We start from the raw sequence: 13349 nt of genomic DNA, 5'->3' as shown, positions 1-13349 counted from the left end.
TGGGCGGCCTGGCCCGAGGGACTCCAAAGCTTGTTACTGAGTATTTAAGCAAGAGCTTATCCTTCATTGGAATTAAAATGTAGAAATAACAAGTAACTTTTTAAAAAAATTTAAATCAGGCCTAACCTTGGGGTTATAGATGGAGTGGAGACGCTATTATCGTACCTCATTTCATTGTGTTCCCCCATCACAGTGGCCACCAGTGTGGTTCCTGTCACTCACCTCTGTTCTTTGTATAGCTCATGGTCCTCGCCTCCAGTCCACTTCTGTCCCCCTAAACCACTGTTCTGTTTCCGGGATCAAGAAACTCTTTCCTGCTCTGTTAGGAAATCATGTGATTCCCAGGTCGTTTCTCAGCATTTCCCACAGTCCCCGGGGCTCCATGGAGCAGAAGTTATCAGGTTCCCACTTACATGACCTGGAATGTACCACACTAAAGGCATGACCTGGAGGAATGCTGTGACAAAGCATCGCGTGCTACCTAGTTCTTGTTGACCATTTCTGCTTTAGAATGAAGAGGATACTAACTAGAGCAGCATTTCATACCCACTTCCATAAAATGCCACAAGAAGCCGTGCAGTTCGTAGTTTTTTTTCCAGCTCAGCCTGTCATCCTTTCTTGCATTATTGATGCCCTTGAAGCAGGAATGGGCAAAAGAGTTAGGTTGTTTTTACCTAGGACTTTATAATTAATCCTATTTTTAATAAAAGCTATATGTCCTTGTTCAAGAACAAGCCATAGTTGTCTTTCCAAACTTCTGTAAGCCAGAGTTTTTCAGCCTCATAACTACTGACGTGAGCTGGATCACTGTGTTGTAGGGCGCATCCCGTGCATTGGACAGTGTTTAGCAGTGTGTCCCTGGCCTCTGCCAACTAGATGCTAGTGGCATCCCTCCTCTCCAAGCTATGACAATTAAAATTGCCATCAGACACTGCCAGATGTCCCCTATGGGGAAAATAAAGACAGGAAGCTCAGAGTTAGAGAGCTCCACCCCAGAAAGGCAGGTTGCAGATAGAGCAGGCTAGTTCCTGTAGGTTGCACTTGGCTGGGACATTGGTGTTTGTAGGCTGGACGGTCAGGCTAAGCTGCCCTCAGTTGAGAACCACTGGTATAAACGTTAAATTTGGCAAACTCTGTTTTCGTTTTTCTTTGAAGTGATGGGAAGCAACTGTCTTTGTAAAGCTTTTTAACTTATTAATCTTATGAGTGTATACTTTTGAGACTAAAATATCTTTTCTCTCTCTTTTTAAATAGTATGCAAGCATTGAAAAAAGTGGTGAATTTTTCATGTCTCCCAGTGACTTCGTCACTCGATATTTGAACATTTTTGGAGAAAGCCAGCCAAATCCAAAGACTGTGGAACTTTTAAGTGGTGTGGCGGATCAGACCAAAGATGGGTATGTTTATTTGTAATGATCTCATTTAACTTTTTGTGTTTAAAACAGCTGTCTATTGCTTTAATGATGAGAAAGTCATTGTATACACACTTCCCGTCTCCTAGGAGCATCATTTTTTCTACCTATTGCAATTAATACATTATTTTAGAAATAATACTTTAATGTTTTTTTTAGTGTTCTTATCACAGCTGAGAATTCTATGTGTGTATTTTTTTTTGACATAGCTTAAAGAACTATTTATAGTTTCACAGAGCTATTGTTGATAAGTGGTATGAAGATATACCAGTATGTTTACTATATGTACATTGGTATTTTTCAAGGCAACTAAAAAATTGTGAGTAAATGTAAAATATAGCTGTAAGGACATAGCTTTTCTATAATATTTCTCTGCTCAAATAGCTTTTAAATCTAACACATGATTAAATACAAATAACAGAAGAATATGATTTCAAATCCCCATGAAACTTGTTCTGTCAAGCTAGAAGGGAGAGACCAAACCATCTAAGATTAAATAAAACATTTTGCAAAATGCCTTTGGGTTTTTTCCCCCTACCAGTCTTCTCCATTTACATTTTTAAAATGAGTCTTTCCTAAGCCGTATAAGATTGTCGTTGGTTTTTATCATGTAGTGTAGAATTTGGGGCTTTGAACTCTTGCTAATATGAACACCAGTGTCCCCTAATAGCCAAGTATAATCAGGAATAGGCTTTCTTTATGTAAACCGTAGTAGGCCCAGCCATCTGCCCACGCTGCTTGCCAGCACCCCCTTTGACAGATTGCAGTTACCTGCTGTTCCGGGGTGGTGTTCTCTAGCTCAGAGCTCTCTGTCACATGTCTGATTTTCCCATATGCATTGGTTTGAGATACAACCAAAGTAAACTCTCTTGGTGTACTTAAAATGCTTTCAGTTTTTACCAGCATTCCCCTTTTCTTATATATGCACCTGTTGTCTCATCTTGCATGGAAATAACCTCCTCTAAAGTGAAGATCTTCCAGAGTGGAAAGGAGTAGGAGGAAATTGACAAGTATACTTTCTGTAATATCCTGGAGGTTGGCCGGATTATGCCTTCTCTCTTTGTTCCAGTAGCAGTTACTTCTGTTTTCCATCTCCACCCCAAGGTAGCAACTTTGTTTGGCAGGGAAACATCATGTATGAGGAGGCCTTCGTTCACTCACAGAGCCTCTATAGAGTAGTGCAGGGAGAGGCTGAGGTATATTTCATACCAGTCCATTGAAGCAAAGACTAGATAGGATACAAATTTATTCTAGCAAACATTTTTTTTTTTTTTTTTTTTTTAAATTTGGTTGTTTCCTTACCCTCTGTGCTCAGGATTCAGAGGAAAGGTGATGAACCTCACATGCAACATAAATTATCTAACTCAGTGTTTAAGATCAAATTTTTTTCTTGATAGTTTAAAATTTCTTTAACTACAGAAAACTTGAAAGAATACAATGAACACCCAGTACATACCCATCATCTAGATTGACTAATCTTTAACATTTTTTCCACCTTTGTGCTCTTTTTTTACATCCTTTCTTCTTTATGCAACAGACAAACACATAATTTCCTTTTGTGCCTGGACTATTTAACTATAAATTACAGACACCACGAGACTTCAGTATTCTTCCTCTAAGAATAACACCATTTTTCTACATAACCACTATACCATCATCATACTTAGGAGAATTAACAGTCATGTCAAATATCATCTAATATCTGGTCCATATTCAAATATACCGTTCTCTCCACCCCTCACCCCCACTCTCAAATGCCTCCTTGCCTTTTTTTAAAATCCAGGATCCAAGTCTACGGCCTGCCGCCCTGAATGTGCCCAATCTTGCCTGATCTCGGAAGCTAAGCAGGGTTGGGCCTGGTTAGTACTTGGATGGAAGACAACCTAGGAATACCAGGTGCTGTAGGCATTAAAAAAAAAAAATCCAGGATCCAGTCTAGGTTTTTCCGTTACATTTAGCTGTTATATCTTTTAATTTAGATCAGACCCTTGCTTTCTATTATTTTTTTATGACATTGATTTTTAAAATCCAGATCCATTTATTTTGTTAGGTCCCATATTCTAGACTTGTCTGATTGTTTTTTCATGCCTACCTGGATTCATATTACATTTTGGAGTTAGGAGAGAGTCTGTATAACTGCTATATCTTCTCAGGGGGCATGCTGTCCCAGCATTGATGATGCTGTTTGGTCACTTAATTAAGGTGGTGTCCACTAGATATTTCCATTGTATGGGGGACTACTTTTGTTTTATAATTAGCAGATAGACTACTTTGACAATGTATGGATATCCTGTTTCCCAGTAATATTTCACCCAATGGTTTTAGTATTCACAATAATCCTTTCTTAAATCAGTTATTACAATGGAGTTTGAAAAGTGGTAATTTTTAAAATTCTGTCCTATTTACCATTCTTTGGTAAAGAAAAGCTTTCTTTTCCCTTTCCTTTCTTAACCGTTTACATCAGTGTAAATTCATGGGTTTATTTATTTTAACTTCAATGTATTATAATCTGTTACTGTTATTATTCCCTTAGATGCTAAAATTGTCCCATTGTGGTCAGTGGGTGTCCCTTCAAGCTGGCTCCTGTACGCTTAGCCTTTGAGTGCACTTGCTTTTGGTAAATAGGATGTTCTAGGCCCACTTTGGATTTTTCCTGCCTCTGGAAATCAATCTTTTCTCCAAGAAGCCCTGGTTCATTTTAGCTGGGATTGGTGTTTAGAAACAAAGATCTGAGCACTGGTTTATTATTACTAGGGTGTTACTGCTTCTCTGACTTTTTAGTAGAAAGAGCTTGGAAATATACTTTAAAAATCAAAAGTTTATATTGACATTTTCTGTTCAAACTTAACATTATAGGATTTTTTTTTTTGTCTTTTATTTTGTATCTCTTCTCTTTTAGTATTTTAGTTCCTGATTACATTAATATGTTTAGGGGTATTAATTTATATAATCATAATACCTTCTAATGTATTTTGCCTTCTTTTCCATCATCTCCATTAGCACACATGCTTTTCCTCTTTCTTTTTAACTGTAGCATACATTTTACATATATAATAAAACATAACATATATATTTTCAAAAGCTTATAACAAATCTGAAATGTTGGCTTTATTTTCCTGGTTTTACAGATGAGACTGCTAAGGCTCTCAGTGTTCAAGCAATTTGTGCCAAAAGGTGCCCAGGCCTGTCAAGACCCTGGCATTTGCAGTGTTCTGAACTGCCTCTTCTCTCATAATCTCACAATCCTCTTTAACCTGACATTTTCTTTCAGGTGTTGTGCTATCTTAAATCTCTGTGTTTTAATGTGACAGAGAAAATCGTAGAGGGCTTCAATCTGTTACCCTTTGCTAACTTATTCTTTTCTAGTTGCTAAAAGAGTATTAACAGTGAACAAACAACTCAGTTTCAAAAGGAGAAAGAACCACCCATCATTTCAGCTTGACAGAGATATTTTGAACTTTTTAGTACATCATTTGTTAACCTGCATCGATATTTTTTATAATTTGAATTCATTTTTATTATAATTCTCTTTCATAATCTTTTAGACTATATCAGTCAATTTTCATATCTTCATATGCTGTTCACATTTACAGTATTAAATAGCTTCATCCTTTTCTATCAAATTGATGTACCATACTTTATGAAATCATGCCCTTATAGAGTAATGTCAGTTTCTAATTTTCTAAAATAAGTAGTATTGGAGTGAATATCTTCATTCATATGACATTTTCCCTTTCCGTTTGATTACTTCCTTAGAAAGAAATTAGAAGACAAAGATTCCTGGGTCTAAAGGTAGAACTATTTTATAGCTCACCATGTGTATCGTAATAATTTTTTCCAAAAGGGCTGAGCAAGTTGAAGAATTCTTCCAAGGTGTTTATGCTTACCAAGCTACTAGCAAAGGGCCAGTGTTTAAGCCTGGGCCTGCCCAAGGCCTGTTCAGATGTTGACGGGCCGTTTTCCCTAACCCTAACCCGGACACGCAGCTCCTCAGTATTTACTTTACAAATAGGTATAACCATACATCCGTTCTCAGTGTAAAACTACGAATTCCTTTAGTTCCCCTTCCTTTCTCTCTCTTTTTATTTTATTTTATTTTTTTGAAGCATGGCATTTATCAAGTTCATAGTCGCAAATTATTATCTAAAATCAACCTTGTGCCTTGAAAAACTTACATGGCAGAAGCCACATGTTGGCCCATGGAAGCACAACACACACAGTAAACAATGGCGAAGCACTGGAGTAGGCTTTATTCATTGAGCCAGGCTCTTTGAGGCCATAATCACCTAGCTTGACTGGCCAGAAGAATTTTGGTGCATAACTTTGTTAAAATTTAAAAGTTATTTATAGATCAACAACCTTAAGATTTAAAAATAGTGCCAGCTGTGCTGGCCCAGAGGTCATGGTAGATTAAATGACTGATTTTTAGGTAGGTACTACTGTCCATTAGCTGTGGTTTCTTGAGTGTGCAAACCAGGTCCTGCGTATTATGGTATCTCCAGTATTTAGTCCAATATCTGGCCTCTGCTTCACCGCAATTTGTCGACTAAACTTAGAGCTACTCAGAAGGGTTTACTCTGTAATGTTACGAAAGCCCACGACTATTGGGAGAATAGAAGGTCTAGTTCATATTCTACATTACTCACTGTAGTAGTCTAAATAATGGCTACCTGAAGATAGCAAGTCATAATCTGTGGAATTTGGAAATGGAGCCTTATTGGAAAAGTTTCTTTAAGCTATTATTAAATTAGGGATTTTTTTTTTTAAATGGTGACATTGGTTAATGAAATCAAGTAAGTTTCAGAAATTAAGGATTTTGGAATGATGATATTACCCTGAATTATCAGTTCTTTACTTGCTATCACAAGTATCCTTATAAGAAGCAGAAGTTTTGACACAGACCCTGGCAAGAGTAACCATAGAGATTGGAGTGATGTGTCCTTAAGCCAGGGAACACTTGGGGCCACCAGAAGCTGGGAAGGGCAAAGAATTCTTCCCTAAAGAATCTTTCTTTGGAGGGCCTGTGACCCTACTGTCACTTTGATTTCAGACTTCTGGTCCCCATGAACTCTAGGCATGGAAGTTAAACACCTGTGCACTGCATGAACTTATGGTAAAGGGATCCGATTTTTCTGGAGCACTCCTGATTCCAATTTAATGTTGCATGAGATTGTGATTTGGTTAGCCTTCCATGCTGTGAGCTCCTCTCAGAGTGCTGTACAGTTTGTCATTAACAGCTGTTTGAGAACCCCATCTCTGTGTCTGGCTGTTCTGTATGTTGAGGATAACTGGTGAGTGGACAAAACATGGTACGTGCACCCTCTTGGAGCTTCTAATTTAGTGGAGCAGACAGGTGTTAGAGAACCACAAAAAAATGTGAACCGATGTGTGATAAATGTGAAAGAGGAGCATGGTGTGAGAGACAATAAAGGGGGCTTCCGTACTGGCTGGGAGGTTAGGAAAGACTTCCCAATGAGTGCCATTTGAGCTCTAGGAGTTGAGGAAAGGGTGTGCAGGACAAGGGACAGAGCACTGCAGACAGAGGGAACAGTGATTGCCAAGGGTATTCTGAAATGCAGAGAGGCTGGCATGCCTGCAGCATGGAAAGTACCAGGCATGTTGGTAGGGAGGTACGCATGGGCCGGCTGTGTAGGAACTTCTAATTCATATTAAGAAGTAAGGGTTCTTATCCTAAGAGCAATGGAGCGCTGTCAAAGGAGGATTTGAGTCAGGATGGGCAGAACTTGCCTGTGCCGCAGTATACTTGCTGTGATTTCATTGGTCCTCCACCCTTCCCTTCTAATTTCCTGTTGTGTTTAGATTTCCCTGAATTCCACTGTTATAATAGATTTAATGATGGGTGTACTCATTTTGTGAGGTACATTGTGGGAGATAAGGAGAAACTTTGCCCAGGCCTGGACACCTTTTGTTTAGTGGGTGTCATAGGTGAGAAAGGCTTGTCCCAGCATCTGGCGGGGGGCGGGGGGAGGGGGGAATGGGGTGTGAGGGGGGGGGCGGGAGCGGGGTGAGGATGAGAAAGCTGGAGAGGAGGAGGGAACAAAGGTTTCTAAAGGCTTTTCAGACCTTCTTACCTTGCTTGCTATTGGGTTGTTTGTATGGTTTTTGAGATGTCTTTTAGATTGTTATGTTTTTGTTTAAAATAGGAATGAAACTTTCTTTGTGTATCATGTAAGTGTGATTTTTATACATTGTTCACATAGCTGTCTAGGTAAAAATAAATGTTGTTGAGTGTGTCCCTTTGAGCATTGTAAACTCTATTTGTTATTTGTTTTTGTTATTAACTGTCTTACTGGAGAGGTTTTAGGCTCAAAGGCTGTTTCCAAAAGTACCTGATCTCACCTGGAAAGACTAAGTGGCACCTGTATAAGCTGGAGGTGTTGGGTGCCTGGCCTTTGGGCTCAGGATGCTGGCTGCCTGTTACAGGTCCGACCCCTGTCTGTGTGGAGTGGGCACTGGGCGGATATGGTATCTAATTAGTTTGCTAGGATTGTGTACAGATTTACCACATACAAATTCCAGTCTTAAATGTGGTACCTCTTTGCACCCCAGAATGTCAGAAATTCTGGTTATTTAATGATGAGCCGACATGTCCAACTTACTATGTTATCAACACCCATTTTATTGAATCAAAATGGTAGCAGTGGAATCAGCATCCACAAATCATTTCTTTCTGTTCTGTGTGTGGAGAATCAGTCCTGCGACAATGCCTATTTGAAGCAGGAAGAATAAGGGTGTCAAATAAGAAAAAAAGAAGTCTAAAGTTTAAAATGTGTGTCTGTATAAATAAAGTGTGTTCTCTGCCTTTCCCATTTGTTATTTATCCTTCCGAGAAAAAAAAAAAATACGACCTTTTAAATACTTCACAGGGTGAAGGAGCATATAATGTTGTTGATGACACAATCATTTTTCTATACCTGTTTTCACTTTGTGAGGCTGTCACGATGAAATCCAGGCCTTGGCCACATGCTGGGAGTTAATGAGGTTTACAATTGGCAATGCTTAAAGAGTATTAGGGTAATGTATTTAAACATCAGCAGTTCACAGTCTGCAGTGCTCATCATCTGTCAGATACAATCCGGAATCAATAAGGGGAGGCCTTTCAATTTGCTAATAAGGAAAGTTTTCTACACTGCTAGGGACACAGATCTCAGATAAACACATGAAATTCATAAACTATAGTATTGAGCAAAAGCATCTCTTTATTAAAAAAAAAAAAAACTTGATAATAATCACCATCAGTCACCTGAGAAGCTTAAATTTTCTTCTTAGTCATCAGACTCCCAAATTAATCTACCAAAACAAAAAGCCTCATTAGCAGCTCTCATTGAATCAGTGTTATTTTTTCTTTCTCTCAAGGTGTCTGATTAACCCCCTTTCTTTTTGCATTACTCACTTTGTGTTAATATTTGATGTCTGAAATCATAGGGGGGTGCGTGCAATGTGGTGGCTAGACACTGTCTGCGAGGAGTGAATTAAAAAGAATTCTTAAAAAGGTTTGTATTATGGTATATTAGAAAACCTTTAGGAATGTCAGGTGCCTGGGATTATTTTCTTTTTAATTCCAGAAAGGGTTGATTAATGACGAGGTGCTGATTTCACTTCTCATTCCTATGTGCAGATAGCCCTCCCTTTCTTCCCCCTTGTTCTTTTGCATACCAATCGAGACCGTCCTTTAGAGAGTTTTGCTGTCAGGGGAAGGTGAGAGATGGGACCATAGCTGGAGGGGAAAAGAAGGTGAAAGGAGGGTCTTTTTGAGGTGAGTAGATTAAGCATCACATATCCTGATGGGAATGACTCTGCGGACAGTGGAGAATTGACACACTGTAGGAGAAAAGTCTAGTGTCTTGTCTGTGCGGGAGGTGGCCTCTTGTGAGCCTGAGACCTTTTCAAGGAGTTGGCGAGGTCCAGACTATTGTCACGATAGCATTAAGATGTGATCTGCCTTACTCGCTGTGTTATCTTTGAACTGATGGTTCTAAACACAGTGGTGGGTAAAACGGCTCGTGCCCTGTCTCTAATGAACCAGTGGCACTAAGCCACACACTGCGAGTAGTCATGCTCTTCACCACCACACGTTCACAGTAACAGCAGCGGCGACGATGATGCCGCCAGTCCCGCTTCAGAGTGGCCTTGAAGAAGTAGTAAAAAATATTGATTTTGTTAAATCTCACCCTTAAGTAGATGTCACTATAAAATTTTGAGTGACTAAATAGGAAGTGTGCATGAGGACTTGCTCACTGTCGTCTGATGGTTGTCTGGGGAAAAGCTCTTGAGCAGTTGTTTTGAGTTGCTAGCTAAGCTAGTTATTTATTTTTTTTTCATGGAACACCTTTTTTTTTTATTTGAAAGAATGACTTATTTGAAAGAATTAAAATTTTCACATGAAAGTTTCCTGATGCTTAAAGATTTTTCTGATGTAATTAGTGGTGATATTAATTATGTTATTTTTAAATATAGTATAATGAGATGTGCCAACATTTGGAAGATCTGCGTAACTCAGGGAAACATGTTTTCCAGATGACCAAGTAAAGGTTGTTTCGGAATCATGCATGCGTAAAAGGTCTATTCAAGGTGCAAGCAGACCCGTGGATTTGAATGTGACAGAATGGGAAGTGTTCATGGATGCAGGTCCAGCTTCCACACTGCAACTGATCTTTAAGAAACTATCACTTGTTGAGATTTGGTGTTGTATCATAGAAGAATATCCACAATTACCAAGACAAGCTGTTAAAATACTCCTTCCGTTTGTAACTATGAGTCTGTGTAAGACTGAAATCCTTCATATCCTCCAACCAAAACAACATATTACAGCACCCGTTAAGTCAGACGTTTAAGAGATTTGCAGACATAAAACTTTTTTTCCTCACTGTGTGTTTTAGAAACTATAGTTATTTTTCAAACAGATATATTATTTATATTGCTGTGTAATAGGTTTATTCACTTTTAATGTAATAATAAATATATTTTAAATTTATCAGGTTTAATTTTCTACATAGTAAATACGATAGCTATAATGCACATAAATTAAAGCTCTTTGAGAACCTCAGTAATTCGTAAGCATCTAAAGGATTCCTGAAATCCAAAAGTTCGAGCTAGAAAAATAGAAAGGCAAGTGGAATCTAGGGTAAAAATATTATATAGATCTAGTGGGAGAATTTGGGGAGAGTTTTCTTCCGAATTTCTTGGTTTTTCTCTGGGAAATAGATGAGAGAGGGGATGAGGGTTGAAGTATTGGCATTTTGAGAGAGAACAACTAAACAGTCGTCTGGAAGTGGGAGGGCGAATGGACGAGAGAACGCAGCGTGGCCGGGCAGGACCCGCTGGAGGCCTGCCTGAGGGTATGTGCTTACAGAATTCACAGTGAGACTGGTTAGTGTGGCTGTGTGCTCTCCAGCTGAGTTCAGCTGCTTAGCTCCTGGCATAGAGTAGGAAATGTTGGATACGTCCCAGGTTGAGGGCATGGCCATTGAATAATCCAGAGCTGGAGAGGTACCACGGAGGTGAGGGACATGCAAGGGAGCAATTGTAATGATTGACTATAGATTTACTATGGATAAGGGGTAAAGAGAGGATATTGGAGTAGGAGACAGTTAGAAGGTGGTAGGCTTATTGAACTGCAGATTTCCGTGTGGTGGAAGATTGTTGAAGTTGAGGTATCAGAGGGCATGAGCAGGAAGACTAGAAGTTAGTGGCCAAAAAGTGAGATGCATAAAAGTGAGCGTAGGGAGGTACTGCAGTTATTGAGAGTTGTAAAAGTCTAGAGTCTGACCATGGGAGCGAATGAATAAGGAAAGGTGGAGAAACGATCATCGGAAGAGAGGAGTTCAAGAAATTGGGAGGCCTAAGTATTTGAGGAATTAGTATGTTGAAGGATACGTATGTTGAAAATACTGAGAATTAAGGAAGCAGTAGGGTTGGAGAGTATGTCAGTGAGACAAAAGCTAAAACATGGTGGGATGGTGGGGGAGGGATACAGATCAGTTCTTAGATGACAGAAACAAGGGGGGATGGTATAGTCAAATGATGTAAAGTATTTGAGTTGGGGATGAGGGCTGGAGTGTTGGGGGATGGTCTGGAAGACACAACGAGGATGAAGGAGTACACCTACCCTGCTCGTAAGTCTGGTGCAACCCAGGACTGCGGAGGAGAGCCCCTCACTGCTTAAGGAGGGGGCTGCGGAAGAAAGATACCCTCAAGGGAGAGCCGTGTATTGGTAAGAGCAAGAATGTGGAGGGGTTCCTAAAGGATTCTTCTGAAAGGGATTTCCTTTAGTGAAGAGATTGAGGATGAGCTCTTGCTCATCATGAATTGTGAAATCTTGAAGGCACAACGGAAAGCTTTTTGGGAGATGGCAAAAGAATAAGGAAAATGCAGAGCCCATGGCGATTGGATGTGGGTGATAAAGGGTGACTAGAGGGTCCTGGGCTGCTGGTGGAGGTCAACATGCACAGGATAAAGGACCCAATGGAATTAGTCCCAGTGGACTCCACACTGTATGTGCTGGGAGATGGGGGTATTTTGCAGAGAGGCAAGGAGGCCTTGGGAGGGGCAATTTTATTACTTCTAAAGTAAAAATATTCTATGAGATTTGAGCTCTGCTGTGTTTTGTTTTTGTTTTTATTTTTCCTGGATGATTAGACTAAAAGACAAGGCAAGCAAATAGTTACTGAGCACACAGAGGAGAAGGTTCCAGACCCAATGTTAATAGTTTCCACCTGTTTTCTCCTTTAATCATAACAAATCCTTAAAGTAGGTACTTTTGCCCCCTTTTTTTAGAGGGAGGTACACAATCAGAGAGTTCGAATAATTTGCTCAAAATTACATAGCTAGTGAATTCTGGAACTAGAATTTGGACCTAGTTCTTTTTGATTGTGCCCTACCTGCTCTACCATGGAACTTTCTAAGTATAGAGAAGAATATTAAAAATAGAGCTTTGCATGAGAACTGAGCATATGTCTTTACTTAAAAGTTATGATGCCCTTTGCAAGATTCTTACCCTTTAAGACTATTTGGCCAACTATCATCTTTACCTCCAGACTTATGAAAAACTGTCCTCACTTTTTTTTTTTTTAACCCAGGAATAGTTTTCAGAACGCTTTTTCCCTTTTACTATTCTTAGACTCAACCTTGAGGTACCATTGCATACCATGTTCTCAGAATACTTATCTTTACAGGGCTAGCGCCTCTCCGTTCTCCCCAGTACTTGAAGGTGACAGTCCAAATACCGTTCCCTCCCACTTTCCTTGTTTGGTTGTCTAGTCTTGCTTTATTTGTGCCATAGGTGTTTAAAACTTAGATCTAAAACATTAAAGAAATCAAATGTAAGCACTGTTTCCTGGCTTCTTGCAAATCTCTTTCCCTACCAATGTCAGTGTCGTAGGCACAGGATATGGCAGTTGCTTAAATTAAGTCTTGTGATAAACTGTGAGGATTGAAGTGAAACCTGAGATTTAATGCCTGTTAACTTTCTCATTGATTGTGACATAATTGTCAATGAGTCACTTCCTATTAAATAGAATGAAGCTCTCAGACTTTAATGAAAGTTTTTGAGGGTAAGGCTTCCATTGTAATTTGCTATAAAGGTTTTGGGATCTTCAGTTTTGAAAGGTAAGGGGTGAAAGAAGATAACTGATTCACTTTCATAGAAATCATAGAATAACTTAGTCTCTGTAATAAAGCATATATAGTAAGATAAAGTAGCCTTGGGTTACAAATGAGAGAATCTTAATTTTTGAAAAACCTGGGTTAATTTTAGATTTATTAATTCATTTAACAAATGTTTATTGGCACCAACTATGTGCCAGGCACTGTTCTAAACAAAACAGTAAACATTGTGTTCTTACATAGCAGACAGAAGCAGGTTGCTGCATCTACTAAAGCAAGGGGAGGGCATGGCGAGTGACCGTGTGTGGCCTC

General features: G+C 39.3%; 1 protein-coding gene and 1 pseudogene across 4 annotated transcripts in view; both read left to right on the top strand.

Moving 5' to 3' along the window:
• Positions 1–13349, top strand: part of SLC25A13 (solute carrier family 25 member 13) — a 167134-nt gene that overhangs the window by 27262 nt on the left and 126523 nt on the right. For 3 of the 4 annotated variants that reach the window (XM_036230375.1, XM_036230374.1, XM_036230377.1), the window contains exon 3: positions 1255–1397. In XM_036230375.1, the coding sequence (XP_036086268.1) occupies positions 1255–1397 (143 nt within the window). Of the gene's footprint in view, positions 1–1254; positions 1398–13349 lie in introns of those variants that run through there. The other variant, XM_036230376.1, reaches the window with a different exon arrangement.
• On the top strand, positions 3203–3320 carry LOC118611186 (annotated as a pseudogene).

The sequence above is a fragment of the Rousettus aegyptiacus genome, unplaced genomic scaffold (assembly GCF_014176215.1).
Source record: "Rousettus aegyptiacus isolate mRouAeg1 unplaced genomic scaffold, mRouAeg1.p scaffold_m13_p_13, whole genome shotgun sequence".
NCBI classification, from domain to species: Eukaryota; Metazoa; Chordata; class Mammalia; order Chiroptera; family Pteropodidae; genus Rousettus; species Rousettus aegyptiacus.
The sequence above is the reverse complement of the archived record's forward strand: the minus strand, read 5'-3'. Positions and strand labels throughout refer to the sequence as shown.